General features: G+C 53.4%; 1 protein-coding gene across 2 annotated transcripts in view; it reads left to right on the top strand.

The window, feature by feature from the left end:
* FSTL4 (follistatin like 4) overlaps nt 1–23046 on the top strand; it is a 361979-nt gene that overhangs the window by 236536 nt on the left and 102397 nt on the right. For both annotated transcript variants that reach the window (XM_033096743.1, XM_033096744.1), the window contains exons 5-6: nt 15958–16151; nt 19604–19727. In XM_033096743.1, coding sequence (XP_032952634.1) covers nt 15958–16151; nt 19604–19727 — 318 coding nt within the window. The remainder of the gene's footprint in view (nt 1–15957; nt 16152–19603; nt 19728–23046) is intronic.

Here is a 23046-nt window from a genome sequence, read left to right as displayed (position 1 = left end):
TGGAAGCACCATGTCCAAGGAGGGCAGGGCCATCAGAGGTCATTGGCTCTGTCCAGCCCAGTACCGTCTGCCAAGCTCACCTGCCAGCCAGACATTTCCCCATGGAAGACCCAGGAGACAGACATTCTCAGGGACTCAGTCTCATACTCATACACAACCTGTGATACACACATCCCCCCAAGCTCCTCTGCCAGACAGCCTCCGCACCCATACTAGTCCCCCAAACAGGCTCATCTAGGGCCACACAGTCCAAGTGACTTACAGGCAAGAGACATGACTGTTCTCAGTACTTCATCTCCATTTCTTCAAACGGTGCCTCCAGAATGCTCACTGCATATCAACTTAACAGCTAAATCCACTCCACTGAGCTCGCTGACCTTGAGAAGGACGCCTTTCCAGCTCTTATGTTTGCTTTCTGATGAATGGGACGACGATCCTTTGATACCTGGTGCATGTGGAAAGAGCTATGAGGTGTGCAGTACGGACCCTGTAATGTGCAGCCTGAAACGTGGACACAGGAGCCAGGAGAAGAATCTCCTAAGACCTGGGTGACATTTTAAACACAATTATTGCCGGTCTTCCCACATAGCAGCCCCACTTTGAAGCCAGCAGACACCCTCATTTTATATTTACTTTTAGCCCCATACTATTTTCTGTGACCCATTAGCTCCACTACGTCATTTAAAAGCCATAATCACGGCTGTTTGCTCAGGTGGCTGTGACCCAGATCCACTCCTTGAAGACGCCGTGGGCTCCTATTCAGTGCTAATGCCCCCAATTAATCACGCGGAGCCGGCCGCTGCCAGTTCTACCTCATCTCCTTTTAAAAACTAGGTAAAGCATGTGCACAAATTAGTTGCAGAGGATAATTGATGGCCCACTTCTGAGTTGGACACTGTACCTTTGCCTTTGTCATTTCGGTTACAGGGACAGAAGCCCCCACCTAGAATACAAGCACAATTTCCCTCTGTGGTTTGCTTGATAAGCCTGTGTATCTGGTCCAGACGTAGGACCGGATGGGCCCATCCCAGCCCCAGCTGTTCTGCTCCCCTTTTCCTGTCCTGGGGCCTGGGCTTCTGGAGAAGAGGGCTCATGTCTCATCCCCTCCCTGCCCTGATGCCTGGCCCAGGGCTTGGCACGCCCACAATCCAAGTGCAAGGGGGTGTCAGCACACATCTGTTGAGAGAATGGGGACAGGATCTAAGGACTTTCGGGCTGGCTGTGCTGTTTGTCACTCCCCCGACCCCTACCTCCTCCCCCAGCTAGACAGCCCAGTTTTGCTGGGGAGGAGGCAAGTATGTTTTCCAGGGCCTCCAGATGAGTGGGACGGCCATCCTGTGGCGATGGTTCAGAGTTCTTTGCCCAGTGCCTCTTCGGCTTGTGTTCAACTTGAGATGTAGAATTCTGGTAAGCCTGGCAGTAACTCATGTGCCGGTGAATTCAGAGCAGGTGTGACGAACAGCGCTGCCCATCTCTGCTAAGCCAGATGTTCAGAAAAGTTATAAAGATCTCCCTCTGCTCCTTCAGTGTAAGTTACCCGAAATTCATGTTGCTTTTGGGTCAATTAGTTCATCCCCAGGTACCAAGCACCCCTCGTGGTGGGTGCAGTAACTGCAGAGAGGGTGCACAGCCTTCCTGTCCCCGAGACCCCTGCCATTTGGCAGGTGTGTACCACATACTGGAAAGCAAGTGAGTGCCTTAGGACAGTTAATGTTGAAAGTTCAGTGCTGGGTCTGGGCCCTGATTGCCACAGAAAGGGGGAGGGGTGCTGTCCAGAGACATCTTTCTAGGAGAAGAGACTCAAGCTGTGCCCAGGAGCGCAGGCCAGCACTCTGACAGGGAGGGCATCTCATAAAGAGGAGATGGATTCTGTAAGTCCCGGTGATGCTGAGCCTGAGGCGCTGACCATGTTGTCCATCCTGGTAGGTGAGTCAGGCACAGGTGGACCGTGAGGTGAGATGGCAGAAGGATCCATCTTAATCCCTTCTGAACAGGTGAACTTGATGCCCATTTCTGGGCCACATGAGCCAAAAGCCATGGCCATGGAAGTCGAGTCGTAGGTGGGCTAGAACCCTCATTTCAGTCCTCACAGCCTTGGAAGTCCAGGAGGGAGGCAGAATAGGCCAGCGCGTGGTCTGTGAGAGCCTCCTCAGGCCCTGGGTCAGACACCTCTCGGAAGCTAAGTGTAGGGGTGAGGCCAGGATGCCCCCAGAGACCCAGGCCTGAGCTGTCTAACACCAATGCCTCCAGGGAAGAAGACGGGCAACTCAGAGCCTGGCCCAAGGGATGCCCAACCCAGGATGGTTCGTTGACCAGAGTTATGCCCCACAGGCATGGGAACCAGGCAGACTGCTGCTGCTTCACGGGGTAACCCTCTTCTGTGAACCCCCCACCTCGCTCCCTCCTCCATGTTCCCAGGCCTGTGTCTGGCCGAGGACAACGATTCTACCCAAACCAACTGATATCTTCCAGATGTTGAGAAACATCGGGCTGCCTCTTTAAATAAGCATTATTATTGAAGCGTAACACATGCAGAAAGTGAATAAATCATAAGTGTATAGCTCAATGAATTTTCACAGAGAACATACCTTGTGACCAGCACCCAGAGCAAGAAACAGAGCCTTACCAGCACCCAGAAGCGCCCCACACTATGCACCATTGATGTCCCCACCCAAGCGTAACTGCTAGTCGGGTTGCCTCTTGCAAGAGGAGACAGCACGACAGATCAGAGAGTTGGCTGAAGTCGACTGAGAGGAGGCCCCAGCAAGAGGGCAGAGGCCAGAGGGTTAAGAAAAGCTCTGTGTGAGCGTGGGAGAAAATGATCCAGTGGGCGTGGCAGGCACAAGGGCTCTGTGACATGAGCACCACACTTAGAACACAAAGCAACTACCTAAGAAATTAATAGTACCAGTTACAGTATCATTTCGGAAGTTGGACCATTTCTAGACTCTACAACCAAAGGAGGAGAGACTTATGAATGGAAGCAATAACAATTATTAGTGGAGTAGAAATAGAGATGTTCTGTTGGCTCTCAGGCCTCTCCCTGCCCTAGGTGACGTCCTGGGACCTGGGTGAGGCTTGGGCCTTCCAATGCCCCAGAGGTCACACATGGGGCATTGAGGGCCCCTCTTGGCTCAGGCCAGAGTCCATCCACTCCCTTCCCCAGCCTATCTGCACTCTAGCAGCTCTGTCTGAGGGCCTGGAAGAGCATCCTGCAAAATGGATCTTTCTAGATTTTCTTTCCCATAATCCTCAGACACCACCTTCCACCTGAATCAGGTCAGCCTCTTGCTCACGTGGAAACACCCTCACTGAGTGTGCCTCTGCTCCCCCGGAAGGGACACTAGCCCTGGGACTTGGCTACAGGTCACTCCTTTCAATTGGAGGACCTAGAAAGCCCCATCTTTATGGATCCCCTATTTTTCCAGGCACTGGGTGACAGGGTCAGCCTGGACCCTGGATCCCTGAGCCAAGACTGTTGGCAGGAAAAGTCAGGATCTGCCAGCGTGTTGGTGACAAGATTTTCCCAGGAAGAGGCCCTCATGTCTGGGCAGGGTTTCATTCTCCTCCTCATGCTACAGAAAACCCTGTGCTCTCCCCGTCACAGCCTCCTTGATCCTTACCCACAGCTTTATTTATGTCTCATGGGGTTTCTTGCAAGAGCTGAAAAGCTGGAATTAGAAGAGATGGAGGTGGAACTGGGGCAGGAGAGGCCCCCAAGAATGTGGGCACAAAATGCCAGGGAGGCGATCGTCCAGCTCTGTCACCAACTCCCCAGGCCCCAGGCGGCCTCTTGCTGTTCCTCAGTCTCAATTTCCATATGAACAAAATGAAGAGTCTGAACTAGATCTGCCAAAGCTTTTACCCCTGCTGTTGGGGGCTGTGGCCTGTGGTTTGTGCTGAGTGGGCTGTGTAGACATCTCTAAGAGGCAAGCGGAGTGGGGGCACAAGGCTGGGGCTGACCTGCTGGCACAGGACCGATGTCACTGGGCTGCCCACCTGAACCCGCAGCTGTGTGTCTGTCTGTCTGCGCGTGTAAGGACTTTTTATCCAGTGTCTTCTGTGTCGAGTGCTATGGGCTGCAAAAGAAATGAAAAATAGTACGTCTCACCCCACACTCTTGCAAATCTTTCCAGAACACTATTACTCATCAAACAGAGTCCCCTTAGTGGGAAAAACACAAATCAAGGGAAGAGTGTGATTGCCTTATTTAACCGATGGCTTCTGTTTCTGTTAGGGGCTATTGGCATCAAGTGGCATTTTTGAGCCTCTCCAGGTGATTTCTCAGATTTGGCCTTCTGCGTGAAAAGTTCTTTATGAAATTTTTAACCACATTTTCAAAGCCCAACTCAAAAAAAGACAGGTAAACATTCCCCAGGCTGAGGTCAAGAGTGCTAATCCCATGACAGATGCAGGCTGTGCCTTATTCACAGGGACACACACAGGGCACCTGCCAGGATTTCAGGTGTGAAGAGCCTCAAGCTGTGGGTCAGTGACCCCACCTCTCCGCCCGCCCGCAGGTGTGCTCCAAGCTGTATACATTCTCCTTGTGGGATTCCTCGAAGGTCCCGGTCACTTCCATCTCCTGTGGGTCCTGGACCCTCTGAAAGCATCTGAATTCGTTTTCATGCTGGATGAAAGCAATGAGGCCATTCTTGGGATCCGAGAACTTACACACATGGGGAGCAGAGAGGGCCCAACGATTTCCCAGCGTGTGAACCTAATGAGAATCAGCGCACCTGCAGAGTCCCGTCACGGCTGCTGCCTTGGCGGTGTTTGTGGAGTGAACAGGGCAGATGGTGAGACGGCTGAGCTGGGTCTGAAATCACGCAATTTGGTGGAAGAGGAGCCACACCCCGGATTCCCCTTCAGTCCCCATTGCCCCCCTTTCCCTGTGGGCCCCAGGTCCTCCTATTGCCAGGCTCAGAGTTCTGGACACCGAGGCAGAACCACCTCAGTCTGCTCATCGCTCACACATCCTGCCGGGGGCTGAGGTTCACAGAGACAAGAGAGTCTGCGGCTCCCTCCCCAGGCTGTCCAAACGGTGCTGTTTCCCGTCTGGACGAGCCCCAGGACAGCAGCCCGATGCAGGGAGTGCCTTCTCGTTCTCCTCTGGCTGCTCAATCACCGGCAGTCCTCCAAACTTCTGCCCTAAACGCTGTGGTTTTCCTTCAGAGTTGGTGTGAAGTTTTATTTTGTTTTGACCTGGGATTTACTGTCAGTTGTATCAGTCAGAGAGGTTAACGTAAATCTTCAAATCTCAGGAAACTTCTCGGAGTCATCTCTGGTCTAAGAACCTCTGTTCAGGTAATTCTCTGAAATGCCATTTCCTGCCGGGCCCACAGAAAGGCCGGAATCCCTGGCTTACAGCAGACCCCGTTTTCCTCTAATCTCTCCCCTTCTAAAGTCCCTGTCCCCACGAGCCCAGCAAAGCTTCTACAACTGGAAATATTGAACCCCCTAACGTTGGGCAGTTGCTTCCTAGAGACCCTGTTTCGAAGGCCCTGATTGGTATTCCATGCACCCCTCTCACTGGAGGGGGAGCATCCCTGCCTGTCGTCTGTAAAACCCAGTGGCTCTGTGGCTTGGCTCAGAAGCTGCAGATTACAGTGTCTGAGAAAACACCCCTGAGACAACACCAAGGAGAGAAAAATACCGCAGGCCACACCAGGCAGATGGGACGTAGGCTCAGAATCCTGCCTGTCCCCAGGCTCCTCACCTCCTGGCCCAGAGTGCTCGTGCCATGCCCACAGGGTGGGTGGAGAGGGGTTCTGGGAGAACAGAGACAGGGCAGCGCCCAGTTCTGGAGAAAGGGCATGGAGGTGGGTGCTGCCCAGCACCCCGGGGGTCTCTTTCTTCCTCAGTGGGGCCTGCCAGGAGGGCTTCACATTTAGTCCAGTTTTCCAACATCGCTCTTTCACTCTGGACCCAATGATAGATGTGCCTGTCAACCATAAAGAGTGTATGTTGATCCCTCTTCCAGGAAGACAGCCGATTTTGCTTTCTCTAATAGGAATAGAAGAGAGAGTTGTAAACGTCAAGCGGCAGGCGTTTGAACCAGGCATTTGAACCAACCGTATAGCGACACCCATTGAACCAGGCATTCATGAGCAAGTGCACCATTTATCTAACAAAGGTCTAGGTGGTTGTGTTCATTTAAATGACCTGATGCTGGGGCGAAAACTGAGATGAGGGTTTGTCTGTGAATTTGGGTGCAGGTGGACGTGGATATTTTCACACAGGCTTATTATGCTCTGTTGCAGCAGCTAGAGAAGGAGGCACGTGTTCAGCGTGGCATGTGTGCTGGAGCCCACGAGATGTGGTCAGTGTGGTGTGTGTGCTGGGGCCCAGTCAGGGTTATAGGGCATATGCAGCCTTAGGTGTACAGATTCTGTCTGTGGGCCCAAAGTGGGCCCTGTATCTTTAGGAACCCAGAACATTCAAAAGCAGATGGGCTGACAAATAAGGCCCTCCAGGGAAAAGAGCAGAGGACATTGACCAAGGACAGTTGGCCAGCCTGACGCTAGGCCCTCTTCAGGGTCCAGGAGGGTAAGAAGTGCTAAGGCGTGCAGTGGGCCTATTGCTGGTTCCGAGGTTGGGACCAGTGGGGGGGGAGGAGTGGGACGCAGGTGGAGCTCAAAGTGATGGAAGCGGCAGGGGGCAGGCCAAGTCCCTCTGAAACTGGGGGCAGACAACAGCTCACCAGGGCCCCTGTGGCTGTGCCAGTGTCCACCGAGGCTCCCTGTGGCTGGGTTCTCTAAGAGAGTGAAGACATTCGTGCTGGAGATGCAAAGGCACTGGGGCACCGTGTTTGGAGGACATGGGATGGCGACAAAGGCAATTCCTCAAGGCCTAAGGAGCCACGGAACCAGAGTGTGTGCAGCTTGGAACAGACAGAAGCAGCTCTTTGGAGCTGGGCCTTGGCAGAAAAGTCATATTTGAAAAAAAGGGCTTTTCAGAAAGGGAGTACCTGGGAACAAAATCTGCAGGCCGGCTTTCTGGCAGGTAATGGGAGTAGCCAGTGGCATGAACACCTTCCCATGATGCTTAACTGTGGGCAACAGTGACCCATCTGCACCAAGAAACAGCTGGCAGGGGGTCACCAGGCGGCGTGACTTTGAGTACCGCTGTTTGTGTCTGTCTGGGGATTGTGAAGAGACCATATCATGTCTGCGTAACCATCTCCTGGAATTTTCCAAATTTTGTGGCTTGGTCAACACCATCAGTAAAACTATATCATGTTAGTGAAAACATATCTTAAAGATAAACCTATTGGTTTTGGCATTTATTGTTAATTGAATTTTCCCAGAAATGGCAGCAGAAAGATTGTTAATGTTCATGAATTTACATCAAGTTAAACATCTGTTCCTCATAAGCTCAACTCTGGTAAAGTTACGGCAGCTCGTAAATTAGATCTGGGAGTAAAACGCTTCTTGCTCTTTGCACAGCTTAGCAGTTTCAAAATAGATCTCAGAATGACACCTCGCAGCTGAGGCCCGTGCAACACGACCACGCTCAGCTGTGCGTCGGTGCCAGACGATTAAGCCACGTTTTTGCTTTGACGGTGAAGATCGCAGCTTTGTCAAAGGGCGAGTGACGTTGCTTCTCAGGCCGAGGGGTGCAATGTGGGAACCAGGGCTACTGATTATGTGGGGTGCAGGGGAGCCTTCCCGTGAGCAGACCCAGCAGGCCACGAGCACGGTGGGTCTCTCCCTCGGAGCCCTCTGGGGGTCCTCACAGGTGGAGGTCTCAGGATCTGAGCCTAGTGGCTGGGCCCCCCTGCCAGGTGGAGAGGGCTGGAGTCCAGTGGGTGTGGCTTGCACACATGGCCGGCTGCTGTGTGGTTTCTGAAGGGATGGCCTATGTGTGGTTTGGGAAGGGAGCTTCCCACACCCCAGGTGTTGGCATGTCAGAGCCTGACCCACCAGCCCCCATCCCAGCACTTCTTTCTTCTCATCCTCTGCTTCTTATCCCATACCCATCCCCAAAAGGGATTCCTTCTGCTAATGGCAGAGGAGTTCCTGCATGGTGTGCAATAGTCTGTGTCCTGAAGTCCCCTTTCTAGTAAATTTGGGGGTTGTAGGGGACTCCTGAAGTGCAGGGCTGCCCCAGTGAGAGAACTGCCAGCTCACTGGAGTCCGGCGGGGGCTGGGGTCTTCACAGAGCCCTTGGGATTCCCCCACCCACCCGAACCCCCATTCTGCCTGTGTGTAAAGCTCTTCCCAAGAGCACAGAGGGGCCCCAGGAACAGCTTGTCCTTATTTACTGATCAGAGCCCTGATTTGGGAGCCCAAAACTATGCCCTGACCCAATTCACCCTCAGGCTTCCCAGCCTGGGCTGCGCTTCCAAGCATCAGCCTCCACCTGGCCTCTGACCGGCGATGGCAGAACAAGAGGGCAGAAACTTCCATCCTCCTCCTCTCCAGAGGCAGTTCCCAAGGCGCTGTGTGCCCACCAGAGGAGGCTCGAATGAGCCACTTTTATCTAACCCAGCACCCAGCAGGGCAACACCACCTTGCCGCCACCACCCACGGCTGGGACATGCAGGTTTCACACTGTAGTGTCAATGCTGCAGATTTGGGGTGCCCCCACTGGGTGAGGTAGGGTCCGTGCCCCTTGGCAAGCCCAAGACGGCTTGGGCGTCTGAGCACAGCTACATGTACCAGCTATGGAGCTGCCCTACCATGCCACATCTCCCGCACAGTTTCCACCCCCCACCCCACCCCCCTGTCGCCCTGAAAGCTGACATGATGGATGCCATGGGCCCCCGGACCCCTCCAGAGCTCTAGACCTTGGTCACTGTGACTCCAGGTACTGGGATTGTCCCGTCCTCAGGGTAGGGCTGCAGCCACTCTCTGAGCCTACCCGCTGCCTCTCTCCCCCTGGAGTCCCACAGTCATCCAGTCAACAGACGTTTAATGAGTACCTTCTACATGCAGGCATTTGGGCCAGGTACTGGGAATGGCAGTGCAGCGAGGTGAGCCCGCAGCCGCGAGGGGCTCCCGGTCTGAGAGGGCAGACTGACAATCAACAGCGGGTGGAGAGGAATAGAGAGGGAGGCTGGGCGAAGTGCAGCGGGCGGTGGTGAAGAAGGGGAGCAGAGCCCAGGGGGCCCTTTAGGTGGGCGTCGGCGTGTTGGAGAGGGAGCACGTGGTGAAAGGTGGCTGGAGCTGAGCGAGCAGGAGAGGCAGGCAGAGGCTGCCCCTTTCCCGTCACCCTCACCGCCCTCCCCTAACCTGCCGCCAGCTGCGTCCTGTACCCAGGACCTGGGCCTCCCTCAGGAGCCTTCACCTCATGGCCTGTCTCACTCGAAGCATCTGAGCTTCTCGCTGCCTGGGTGGCATCTCCCACCTCGCTCCCATTGTACAAACCCCCCTTCCCTTGACTCTTTGGAGCCCCCAGTCCCACCCATCCCAGGGCCTGGAAGCCTCACCTACCACAGAGTGGAGATGGTCCCTTTGAGGCACGGTCTGGCAGGGGCGCACGTGGCTGATGGAGTCGTCACACAGTCTCCTTTGCTTCCCTTTGTTTTGCAGGAGAAAGTGTTCCTTTGATGGACATTTAATTCCAGAGGCTGCTACCTGCTTCCTATCTCTGTCTCCTCAAAACATTAAATGCGGATGTGCCTGTGCTCCTGCTATAATAATCTCCCTCGGTGTGGAGGGAGTGTGGCTGGAATGGGAGAACAGTAGACTCTTCAAAGAGGGACAATTATTGAAGGAACTAGATTAATGAGGTGTCATAACAACTTAGCCAGATCTGCGGCTGACCTTTCTCATGGAGAACGGGCTTGATGAATGTAGTTCATTACCAAGTTCTGACATGAAAATAGGATCCCACTCTGGGCTCCTCAGCAGGCTGATCAATATTTTATCTGCCAAAGCAGGCCTGGTCTGGGAGCAGGAGGAGCCCCACACACAGGTGCTGGCAGGAAGCCCAAGGCCAGTGCCAGGGGCTGGCCGGGTGGGCAGGAAGGTGGCTGGGCCCTTCCAAGGGCCTGTCAGGGACGCTTGTCAGGCTCAGGCTGAGCAGAGATGAGCCTCCCTCCCTGAGAGGTCCTAGAGGCCATCCATGGGCGTTGGGAAGGGAGGACGGAAATCTGTTTTTCCACAAACGCTGATATAGTGGCCACCTGTGCCAGCTGCTGGGCATTGATGAAGGAGACAAAGACAAATGGGCCGTGATCCGGCTGCTTGAGACATCAAGCCCGTCTCATTAAGAGAAGCCCTCAGGCCTGGCTGACCATTGGGACTTGGCAAAGTCCTCTCACATTTCCTTTAATGTCATGACCCTGTAAGGTGGGAAGGGACTAACTTGCCGCCATTCGAAGGTAGAAGTGGAAGCAGGAAGGGCAGGGCAGTGAAGGCCTTTCCTAGGATCTCATGGCGAGGGAAAGGCAGAACCCCATGGTCTCCTGACTCCCTGTCCAGTGCTCTGTCCAGCCTTGCAATGATTGTCACTAGTGGAGTTGGTGTCAGGTAGACATAGCAGCCTATGAAGAAGTCCCTGTCTACCTCAGGACCCCAGACAAAGTCGTTACAGGATGGTCCCATCACCTTGGCTTCTTGATAAGACTGTCTGCCCTGGAGCCCCAGGACTCTGTTCTCCCCCGTATTCAGTAGTTACCTCGTTCAACAAGCATTTAACCCTTAACGCTGTGTGTGTAACTGTCTCATCCAAGGCCACCTGCTTGAAACTTGCCCATGGAGGGTATGTAGCAGATGTTGATGACACACCACCCAGACTCCCTCAGTCCACCCCAGAGCTTACATGCACCTTTGGTGATCTCAGATTCCTGCATCTTCAGCCTGAAACGCTTTCTGGGCTCAGGAGAGCCCTGGGTCTTCATCTGGGGACTTCAGAAGTGCTGGACGAGGGCAGAAGAATGGTTGAAGTCCCCGGGAGCAACTCTCAGCCAACAGGCTAGAAGTTGGCAGAAGTGTGCCAGCCCCCTCACACCTCGTGGGGCAGTTCAGAGGCGCAGCCCCAGTTCAGAGGTGCCCACAGCGGTACCCACCCTTTATTGGCTTTCTCCCTCCCCAGTCTCACTTCTCTACTCCTTCCTCACCCTTCTTAGAAGCACCTCCAGATATACTAGTCGCCCCTAGGTCCTTGACTCAGGGGCTTTTTTGCGGGAGCTCAAATGGAGGACAAGCCCCTAAAAAGTGCTATGTATTGGAGGAGAGTGAGGAGATGGATGGAGGAAGGTGGTTCTATGTGCGTGAGCGGGAGGGGCCTGAACGAAGGGGAAAAAGGAGAGGAGAAAGCATGTGACAAGGCCCAGACAGGTGTGTGTCGCTGAGATCACAGCACAAGGAGCGTATGGGTCAGCAGGGGACTTGCCTAGAATTCTCCAAGCCTCATCAGAAGGCTTTTTGACCTAGCCAAAGTCACCAAAAAGACCAAAAAAAAAAGCCTTATTTATGAAGACGCAAATTCCTCTTTACCCGGAAATCACCAAGACTCAGAGGAAACACTTAAATGACTTTCCAAGCCTGTGTAGAACTAATTATGTCAGTCCTTCCCACTCATGCAGCAGGTCCCCTGCAGGTCCCAGCTTGGCAGCCCCTGGTGACCTCATTCAAGGCACAGACCTCAGCATCACATCCAAGTGTCCCCCTCTCCAGAGTCCTCTCTGAAAGTCCCTCCACGCCTGATCCATGAGTGGGAAACCTTGATCATCCTCCGGCGTGGGCTGCAGATGCCCTGGCGGGAGGAGTGGGCCCTGCTTGGGCACACCACGGAGGAAGGTTGTGTAGCCTCTGCCACATCCCCTCCAGGGCCCTTCCCTGCAAAGGGGCTAGGGTCCCCCTGGGACCCAGGTCTGCTCCAATCAGGAGCAGAGCCCAGAGAGTGCCAGGCACATTTGGGCAGGGGCCAAGATGAAGCCAAGTGTGAGTGTGCAGAGGTTTGGTAAAGACCAGCCCAGAGGGAGGGAGCAGTAAATGCCACCCCCCTGACCCACCCAGGCAGCAGCACGTGTCAGTGGCCAGTGCTGCTAAGGTTGTTGTGTGGGCCGGCTGGGATGGGGAACAGGTGACCTGTGTGAAGGTGAGAAAGACCCGACCCCTGGGCACTGACACTCTTGCCCAAACCGAGTGGAACTTGTGAAGGGAAGGAGGGAGTTCAGAAAACAGAGGTCGCGTGGGCCAGGCCTCCGCTGGCCAGGGCTCAGCACCTTGGTCATGGGCTGATTGTCACCTGTGCCAAGGGCCCGGCGTCACCTCCAGCCAGGCTCTGGGAAGCAATGTGGGTGATTTCTTTCTTTATACCACTCCTCTGCACTTTCCAAGTACTCTTCGATGGACGTGCTTTTCTTTTATAAGAAGACGAATATTTGAAAGTGGCAGCAGGGTGGGGAGCCTTTAGCTATAGACCAGGCTGGCAGATTCACCAACGCCCACCACCCACCTTGTGAGACAGTCCTATCTGACCCCACAGCGTAACCACGGGGGTCGCGAGTAAAAAAAGTAAAACTGGGACTTGGTAAACTACCACTTTTACATGCCTTGCTAGAAAGCTATGCATCCTGGGAACCACGACCTGCCTTGGGGATGGCTCCCCAGAGGGCAGTCCTTGCAGGAGATGAAGCTCTAAAGGGCGTCCCAGTGAGATTGTGGACTTTGGAATCTAAAGTGACCATTTCCACAGGTGTGGAAATGCCACCATTCGGGCAGCTTTCCTCTGGGGCTCATGACTCCCCAGAGCTCCAGGGAACGAAAGGAGCGCGATAATATTGGGCCAATGATTTCACCATTAGGTTAGGCCAAGTCCTCTCTTGAGACTCATGGAAAGCACAACTGCTCCTGGGGTAAAGAAGGATTTCAGATTCTCTTCCCCGGGCCCCTCCATTCATCTCAGCACCCCCACATCCAGCACAGGCCCAGCAAACTGAAGGCCCTCGGTAAAAGAAAGGAAAGACAAAGGAAGTTTTGCAAATTGTGATCTGTAGTACCTGGCATCCTGCCACAGCGCCCACACTTCCCTCCGGCCTCGTCACGCTCCCTTCTCCCCGCTGCACTCTGGCCCAGCCACACCAGAGTCCTACGGCCTCCAGACACATTATACCACCTGCTCCTGCACGTGACCCCCTCTGCCTGCATGCTGCTCCCTCTGCCTCCTTCCCCCCAACTCCCCCATCCTAAGCGCCCCTCTTTTAGAGAGCCTTCCTTCACCCCAGCCTTGTTAGCGCCCCCTCCGTGGGCACTCTGGATGCCCAGGACCAGCCTATCCTATCCCCAGCGTGCCATCCAGCATCTGGCACAGAGTTTGTGAGTCAATGCTGGTAAGAGAATGAGAGGAGCAGGGCCGGTGTGGGCCCTAGTAGGGGACAAGACCCCGGAGACTGACACCCCCTTCCCCCAGGTTGATGTCTAGACACGTGCATAGCTTCCTGACCAGGAGACATGTGCTGGGCAGTAGCCAGCATGGAGAAGCCGGAAGCCTGTGAACTCACAGTGAACTGTAGGGATGTGATTGGAGGGGCAGGTCCTGGGGACGTTGCTGTGGCCCTCCTCACAGGATCCACCTCCACGGTTCCCCTCGCCGGCCAGTGGGAGATGTTGTCTGGCTGCAGACCGCTGGCCCAGAGCAGCAGGGAGCTCAGAAATCTGTGCTCCACCAAGGTCTGTGAGGAAGGGTGGGGGCTGGGGGGACCGGTGGGAATGAGATGTCTCTGCCCATCTGACCTGTTCTGGCCCATCCTTCAGGTGGCCCTGCTGTGGTGTGTTCTTAGAAGCCTGATCGTCCACTAGCAGTTCTGGGTCAAGCTTCCTGTTGACCCCACATCCGTCTACTGTGTGCACCAGCCTCAGCATGCGGGCATGAAAGCCTGCCCCCAGGAGAGCCTGAGGGCCCCTCCAGGACAGGTTCCTCCACACAGAGATGGGAAGTCGCGTATACCAGACACCAGAGCTTCCATCTAGCTCGTGTACCCAACTTCCAGTCTTTCTTCCAGAACTGGATTTTACCCTGTTGGGGGCAAGGGCGCAAGAGTTGGACAAAACGATTCCTCTCTGTTCCCCAAACTGACCTTTATCCAAGCCCAGGAAGAAGAAAAACCCAGCAGGCTACTGTATCTTCCCCGGGGCTCAAGTGGTTTTGGTGGGACAATGCCCCTATTTTCAACACTGTGCAGCTAAACAGACATAAGAATTGGGTTTGCCAACTGGTGGCCCTAAGAGCTCCCAGGTGTGGATACCCTACCAGGCCTAGGAGGTGCCAGCACGGTTAGGGGCACGGGAGAGCCATTCCTGTCAGAGCATGAAGACTCCCAGGGAACAAATAGATTTGATTATATTGAACACAGAAATTGATTTTTTTCTAAATAAACATGCAAGAGGAAATGGTAACAGGCATCTGTTTCTGACAAGAATCAATTGACCCCAAATTGGAAGAAAATCTGGAAACACAAACAAGCATCCGGGCTTATCCAGTGAGGGAAGCAGGGAGGAAGAGACAGACAGACTTCCCCATCAGCCGTTCCCCCACTAAATAGCTTCCTTGTTTGCTACTGTTCAGCAAATGTGCTTCTAATAATGATAAGGGAAAGTAGCTATCATTTTGAGTCCTCATTCTGTACCAAGCCTGTGCCAAGCGTTTTTTATGTATAGCTTACTTAGTCCTCATAACTGCCCTCTGTGGGAGGAAGTATTTTCCCCATTTCACAGATGAAATCATTGAGGTATCTGGTCCAAGGTGCACACACATTCAGGCAGTGGCAAGGCTGTGACTCAAACCCAGTGGACTTGAGTCACTGCTCCCCAGCCCTGCTTTACAGTGACTGTTCAACCCCGAGGTATTTCCTGGTGCCCTAAGCCGGCCTTGGAATTAAGGGGAAGTGTTTGAGGGCTCAGACAGTCCATTCCCAGCAGTGCATTGGCCTTCTACCTGCAATGGACAGGGAGGCGCCCACGCTCGATTCTCCAGGACTCAGCAGAGCCAAACACGGGAAGCTGTCCACCCCCATGGAGGTGGGGAAGTGGGCCTGGAGGGGCTCCCCTGCTCTGCTGATAGCCCTGCAGCCTCTGTTAGGGGCTGTGCCCTGAGTGGCGTTTATCCTAGTGGCCCGCCACCAGCAAGATCAACTCTGTCACGTCACAGTGCGTCACAGGCCTCATTTGCCAAAACGCAGTGTGGTTCTGACAGTGTGCAGCTAGCACGCCTGTGATAAAAGGCCCGCGTCTGAGGGGCTGTGCACTTGGGTGTTAATTTCGTAAAGCTTCCCTTTGTTTCTTGGTCATAGACTTGCATACACATGTTTGTTTTGCAGTAATCCAGCTCTGGGAATGTACCTAATTAACTTAAGCAGGGTTTATTAGTCCTGTTAACTAAAACTCCTGAATCTATGAGACCAAGTATTCAAAAGCAGCCTTTAAGATAGGATTAAAGCAAAGACAAGCTATTACAAAATGGAATTGGAGCCGGCTTTCCTAAAGCCGCTGTGGGGGCTATGGCTGTGAATTCCGCTGGACGAACTCCATATTCCATCTGGCAATCGCTCTATGTGTGGCGTGTAGTAGGTGCTCAGTAAAAACCCTGTTTCCCCAAAAATAAGACCTAGCTGGACAATCAGCTCTAATGTGTCTTTTGGAGCAAAAATTAATACAAGACCTGGTCTTATTTTACTACAATATATGACAGGATGTAATATAACATAATATAATGCCAGATCTTATATTAAATTTTGCTCCAAAAGACACACTTGGGCTGATTGTCCGGCTAGGTCTTATTTTCAGGGAAACACGGTACCTGTGGGATGGACCAACAGGCTCCGTCCAGCATTTGCATCAGTTCAGTGCGCAGTATTTATGGGATGGATTGGTGGACAAACAGGTCCTATCCACTCAGGGGTGCACCACATGCAATAAATGCCGAGTCACTCATGAATGGGGCGGATGAATGTTCTCTCCACACTGAGGAGGATTCTTGTTGCAATAACCTCATCTTCTCTCCCAGGTGACCCATGCACCATGGCCAATTATGCCCGCCTGAAGAATGTCCTTCTGGCGCTCCAGACCCGCCTGCAGCCGCTCCGAGAAGGAGACAGCCCACAAGACTCTGCCTCCCAGAAGCGCCTCCTGGTGGAATCTCTGTTTAAGGGCTTGGATGCAGACGGTGACGGCCACCTGAACAGCTCTGAACTAGCTCAGGTGAGTACAGCATCCAGTGAAAATCGAATTACAGAGGAATTCAGTTTGCCATTTAGCAGGAAAGTGAAGAGAGCAGGGAGATGCACGCGAGGAGCGTCGTTTATTGCTGTCTCTGTACCAGGACACCAAGGAGGCGTTTCTCCTGCCAAAGAAAGCCTCCTCTTCAGGGTCAGAGAGCTTGTATCCAACTCCTCTGAGCATCCCTTATAAACAAAACGGTGTCGAGTATCTTCTCCCCACCAACCACCTTCAGCCAATATTTACAAACAAGCTATGAAACACTCGCAGCTAACTGGCAAAGCACATACTTCGGAGGGGCTGGTCTCCAATGTCATTAGGAAATAAATTTTTCCTTCCTTGAGTCCTTTTACTTGCTTTCCTCAGCGGGAAGCAGGCTCGGTTTCCACCAAACATGGCTGGAGCTGTAACCTGGGCATCCCAAAGTCCCTCCCCTAGGATCTCGCCATTCTTTAGGACTCAGGTATCAACAACCCAAACCTTAGCCTGCTTCCTTGCAGGAAGCCCCATGTCCACCCCCAAGCGCTGCTCTTCCATGTGAGAAAACACTTAGATTGGTGTTCCTCTGTCCAGCCAGGAGGTGGTGCGAGGGCAGTGAACATCTGTGGCAGAGAGTAGCGAGGATGGCGCCTCCTGGGGCCCAGCCACTGCCAGTGGCAGGGAGGACCTTTGGGTGCTGGGGGCAAGAAGGAGGCTGGGTGGGCCGGAAGGGCCTGCTTTCCTGCTCTGCTGGTTTGCCGCTAAGGGCCGGAGGCCCTGGAGCCACACCAGGCAGATGCAAAGATTTTCAAGGAGGGCGAGGTCAGCCTCCCCACGCAGGGTGGTAGGCAGGGACAGCTCATCCTCAGAGACCACGGAGTGCCCAGATAACAAGGACGGGGCAGATGGACAGAGAACAGCAAATAAGGATGAGTCCCCGCCTTTGATGCCACTTTAAAGACACCCTTCGCATGATGCGGTGACCTTATCAAAGCTGTGGCCAGGTCGCCAGGAAGGACTGGGCGAGGGCGTGTCCTAACGCTTACTGAGCACCCTGTGTGCTTGGCAGTAAGCCAGGCCCTTTCCCTGCGATGTGACAAGCACGGCATGGTTCCTTATTGTGTGGTGTGGTAGCTGAGAACGCAGGCTTTACGGTCAGACTGCCGGCACCCAAGGCCCACCTCCAGCGTTTACTATCGCTGGGTCTTAGGAGACACCCTCACCTGTCTGTGCCTCCGTTTCTTGTCTGTGACCATCACAGGGTCATCAGGAGGGGGAAACAAGCTGAGATATGGGAAGTGCTTAGCACCGTGCCTGGCACATGGTGTGGCTCAGGAGGGGACAGTGTCATCGTCATCACCCTATTACTATGAGCTCCTCCTTAAACCTGTCAGCCATCCTCTGCTGTGAGGTAGGCACTACTGTTCTCTCCACTTCACAGGTATTTTTAGGTGAGGAAACAAGGGTTCCAAAAAAATCAAGCCTGAGTTGCGTTCACTGTCTGGGACACGATGGGGCTAAGACAAACCCCCGGTGGGCTGGTGTGCACACAGCACAGGGGTCTTCCTGGGGGACAACGGCTCCCGCCATGGGTCTCCACCTGCTCCTCTGGATGTCTGTGGAGCCTTAACACGTGCCCACAAAACCTGAATACGGAACAGTCACCCGGAGGCTCTGCCACACAGCTGCCCCTCCCACAGTTCTCTACTCCAGCCAGTCCAGAGCCCGCTTCCAGGGAACGTGCTGGGGACCACAGACCTAAAGGCACTTGCAGACCCCACTCTGCTCGCCCACATCTAGGCCACACGTGCAAGTCTATCCAGGGTCTGCCTCCCACAGGCCGCTGCCCACAGTCTCCCAGGCACATGCCATCTCAGCCATGCCAGCCAGCACGTCACCACCTGCAGCAGTACTAGGTCCCCAGCTATGGCAAAGAGCCCAACGGCCCACAGATGACCCACGCTGCTCAGGGAAAAGCCCTGGTCCTGTTAGTTACAGTTCCCGCAGGAAGAACCATCTGGCGAGGCCCCACGTGACAGGTAATACAAGGAACCCCAAGGGCAGGCGGCTGCGCTTGCCCTGGACAGAGGCAGCTGTGGGCTCTTGGAACCCCAGGCCCACACGCCGCCCCGGTCATTGCCAAGTAAATAGAACCTTCCTGGTCATGTTGCTCTAACCTGGCAGAGACGTGCCCCGAGGCACCAGAATCCATTAACAAGCATGGTAATTGGACTATGATTTTCTCTTTAAAATTTAATGTATTTAAAGTCCGTTTCATAAATCTGCCAAGCAGAGCCCAGCTAAAGTGGTCCTTTTCCTGACACTGAATCAAAGGCGTTGCGGAAAAACTTGTTGGTCCTATGAAAAGTTAATCAATTTCCAATGCAGAAACAGACAAAGGGAAATTTCCATCTCTGCAAGATTGATTTCGGGCGTTACGGTTGATCTCCGTTTTATCGAACACTCTTACTTGCTGGGTGAAGGGTCATTTTTTTAACATTATCACATTAAATTGCCTTTAATATATCAGGCCACGCTGAGACTGTTAAATAAAGAGAAAATGCTCCTGTCCTCCCCCCAAAAAAATAAAATAAAATAAGATTATTTCCTTTCTTCTGAGCATTTTCCCTGTAAGATACACCAGCCTCTGGCTCCAGCTGAATGAGTGTGCCTGGAATTTCTATCCTTAGTCACCATTTGGAATATGGCTGGTCATGCCGGGGAGGCCTCTGAGCCCTGCGGCCCAGGCCATGTCCAGAGAGAAGTTCACGAGGGCCCTCGCATGGCCCGTGCCAGAGTCCCAAGGGCAGACGTTTGTGTCCCTGGCAGGACAGGGTAGGCAGAGGCAGGGCTCAGGCCTGTGTCAGAATGGCAGCTGCCCCCTTCTGGGGTATGCGCTGTGGCTACGATGTGCAGCCCTGAGATTGGTAAGGGTTGATGGCAGGTGGGGGGAGGGAAGTACTGGTGGAGCAGAGACTTCCCAGCTGTACGCAGCTGGGAGCCAGGGGACCTCAGTTCCCACACTGAGTTCAGCCACTGTTTATTTGCTGAGTTTATTTGATCAGGCCCCTTCTCTGTTCACCGTCGATAGCATGAAGGGGTAGACCAGACCGCTTCAAGGATCCTTCTCACCTCACACTGTCTGGGGTCTGTTTACCCAGATGAGGAGGAAACACACCTGAACACTAGTCCCAACTCTGCCCCAACTACTGTGTGACCTTAGGAAAGTCCCCATCCCTCTCTGAGCCTGTTTTCTCATCTATAGAATGGGATGGACAGACAAGACAAAACCAAAGAGTTTTGGGTGCTTTCCATGCCCACTAAGCTGTCCCTGGAGTCCTCACCTGCCCCCAGGCCGGTGACCGCAGCCCCACTTGGCCTGAACCATGTCCCCGTGAAGTCCACAGCTCTGAACTCATTCCTGGCTCTGACCTTGCTCCCTTCCTCACCCGCAGCACGTGCTGAAGGAGCAGGACTTGGAGGAGGGCTTCCGAGGGTGCTCGCCGGGCGACCTCCTCCGATTTGACGACTACAACGGTGACGGCGGGCTGACCCTCCGCGAGTTCTACACCGCCTTCCGTAAGTCAGGCCCCAGCTGGCCGGCGGGCAAACGGGCTCGTGTCCACAGGCGCCGCTGCACCAAAACGTGTCAGGGTCTTGGGTCTGTCCTCGGTTGTCTCCAAGGTTGGTTTCTTTTACAGATGAAAGCAATTGGATTTGTTTTGCAACAAGCCTGAGCTTTAAGAAAAGGGTATAGGAGAGCGGGAGGGGAGATGGGTGCTCGCTCTGTTCCTTTTGGATAATGGCTCTTCTCTCTATGGTTGAGGAACCCAGGACTGTGATTTAAGCGAGGCTGGTAGCTCACTATCCAACACCCCTGGAGGGAGTCTGGGACTGCACCTGGAGGGAGCAGACTTTAGGGCGATGGCCTGGCCCTCCTGGGCAGCCCTGCCTGGGGGCAACCCTGCAGGAGGGTTCTGGAGACTGGGCCAGGCTGGAGAGGGAGCTTCATCAGAGAGCTCAGAGTTCAGCCGTGAAGAGAGGGAAGGGCTGTGCTGGGCCCAAATCGAGACAAGAGGGGGCATTCTTGGCCCCAAAGAGATGTCAGACAGCATTCAGGGCTTAAAGAAAGTAGTGTGAGCGCCCTGTGTGATGTGACCTTGGACTGACCTGCAGGCCCTGGAATTTGGGAAGTAGGTGTGAGACCGCCAGGTGAACTGAGCCTCTGAGCTGCAGATGCTGGCATCCCCCCCGCACCCTGAACCTCTACCGGGAATTCCGCTTTTCAGAAAGGCGTTACTGCTTCCTGCTAGTATCTCTGTGCAGTTGTTATTCCAAACATCCACAAGGCCTGAGAGGGAGTCCTTGTGCTTCGCTGGCAAGAAGGACTCTTGTAGCAGATGGAATAGGCACTTGTATGACAAGAGGAGAGAAACAAGTGCAGTTCTTTCCTGTGGGAAATGCCTATGAGCTTGATGCGGGGTGGGGGGTGGGGGTTGCCTCTCCAGTTCGCAGCATCCCTATTGCCAAGGACCAAAGTCCAACCCCCAGTGACAGGACTCTGCTTGTTATGCTCTGACTTGGGGTGTCCCCATCATCCTCCTCCCTGCCCACTGTGAATACTCATATGTGCTTACAGAAGTTCAGAATAAGGTGTAAATGACTGATAGGCTTAGCCTGCCGGGGGAGGTGTTGGATTTGTGGATCAAGGAGCTTATTCCCTGAAACAAATCTCTTGAGTTTTAGAATGTGTGGAAGTATTAGCGGCTCCCTAGACCTAACTCATGGGAACCAGTTGTTGGTTTTCAGGAATTTTGCAAGGCAAATAAATAGCTTTCGATTGGCCATGGTGGGAGTATTTACACCACGGAAATTCACACCATACAAATGCCATGGGGGGGGAGGGGGGCCTTTTTCCTCTGGAGAGCCAGGTGGTCGGCACGGACCTGCACATCATTCCTGTCCCCAGAGTCCACCTGCTGCAATATCCTCTCTGTGCATCTTCCCCAAACTGACACCCGAGATCCCCTGATGATTCTAATCCCGTAGAAAAGAGTGGAGTGGTCAGGGCAGATGACAGGGAGAGCACCCCCCACACACACACCTCATGTCAGGAAAGCAGCAGCAAGTGTTCTGGGGACACTTCGGAGACATCCCCAGCAGTGCTCTCTGGGCTCAGGCCCCTCAGCAAAAGGAGCTATGAAGGGAAACACTGGTGCATTTTAAGAGCCAGGGGCCAAGGCGGGACTTCAGAATTTGGGGGCGCACCAGGCATCATTGCTCAGATGTCACGGTGCCAGCATTAAGTGCAGAATGGTACTTGCTCAGGCACTGTCCTGGTTCCCGGTTCCACAGAAGGCTCTGCTCCGTGAGCTCTGTTCCTGGAAATCAGCTGGGGCCAAACAGGAAGCTACTGGCTTTACACTCAAGGAAACAGAAGCGTCTCTGCCACGCCAATGAAAGAAAGGCCTCCCTGGCCTCCATGATGAAGGTCATGACAAACACGAGCTGCCCATGGAAAAGTGGGAGACCGCTTCACCCCCAGCCATATGTCTCCTACCGAGCAATGTGGTGTCTGTTTCCTGCATTCCCAGATTATTTGGAAAGCATTATAATCATCATTTTTCACGCAAATTAGATTCTGCTGTCGCCTTGGACTTGTTTTGAACCAGGCAGCCAAACCATTCATCAGAGCCCAACCCAAATAATAAATATGCAATCAAATATAAACTCGCAGACATTTAGGAAGCCACAGAATGAGTTAACCTGCTATAAAGGCCTGACATGTGGTTACTCCGAGCACATGGGATCAATGGTTTTTTCAAAGTCACAGGAACTCTAAAGTAAATGCCCAGCGCTCTGGGAATGGATTTATGGTTCAGTGAATATTAAATAGGTAATTAAAGTAAGACATATAGGTACAAGTTATTACCCAGAAATCAATGGGCGTTTAAGAAATCTCACAACTCAGACAGTAATAGCTCAAACATGTCAGCAACAACATTTTGGATTTCATTTTAAAAACTGGAGCTGATGGGTTGGCAAAGGTTGAGACTTTAAAATTTTGTTTTCTAGTCTCTATTTAGCCAGGATCCTTGGGTACCAGGCAAGATGAGATCCATGGGGTGATCTTGGCACTGACTCAGTGGCTCTATTTAAGGATGGGTTTGGGATACTTGCCCTGGAGAAGTGGGTTCTATTTACCAGTTTGAAGGTTGGCGGTCTCCTAAATGACATGTCCTCATGCAGCTGGCCCAGCCATTCGTGAGAAGACGTGTTTGCCGCTGTCTGCAGCTGGCCGAGGGTGATCAATGTCAGGAATCCCAGGACTGGTGGTTGGCCGTGCTCAGCTCAGCTGGTTCATGGTGGGGCTGTGCTGTCCTCCCTGCTCTGCAGAATAGGTGACCCCTCCCCAGGGAGGGGAGCAGAGGACAGGTCCCTTAACCACAGAAGGCAGTTCAGTCTTTTCCTGACTGTCAGATGGAGCTAAGGCTCCCAGTCACCTGCCTCCATACAGTGACAAGAGTGAAATATGAGGGTGGCCTCCCTCTCTTCCTCCATTTATCACCAAAACATTCTCTTCAAGTTGCGTTCAGCTTTCCCAATCACAGGCTGATCTGGGAACTAAAGGCACAGTGTGCTCTCAGCACGTCTCCCCCCGTCTTCTCTCCTCCCCCACCCAACGAGCAGCAGAGACCCAGGCCCCAGGGTCATGGGTGTGAGCAAGATATGTGCCAGCCCTGTCTGTGCATCACAATAAATTAATCTGAAAGTTGCTCGTTTAAAAAGCTTTTCAATAATGCATGTTTTTGCACTTTTCTGAATGCTTGGGCTGGGATCTTGGGGAAAACATGTTGCTTAAATGAGGATTTTTCTCTCGCTTTAAATTCATTACAAG

This window comes from Rhinolophus ferrumequinum, chromosome 24, assembly GCF_004115265.2.
Source record: "Rhinolophus ferrumequinum isolate MPI-CBG mRhiFer1 chromosome 24, mRhiFer1_v1.p, whole genome shotgun sequence".
Lineage (NCBI taxonomy): Eukaryota > Metazoa > Chordata > Mammalia > Chiroptera > Rhinolophidae > Rhinolophus > Rhinolophus ferrumequinum.
Note: the sequence above shows the minus strand (reverse complement) of the source record. Positions and strands in the feature narration are given on the sequence as shown.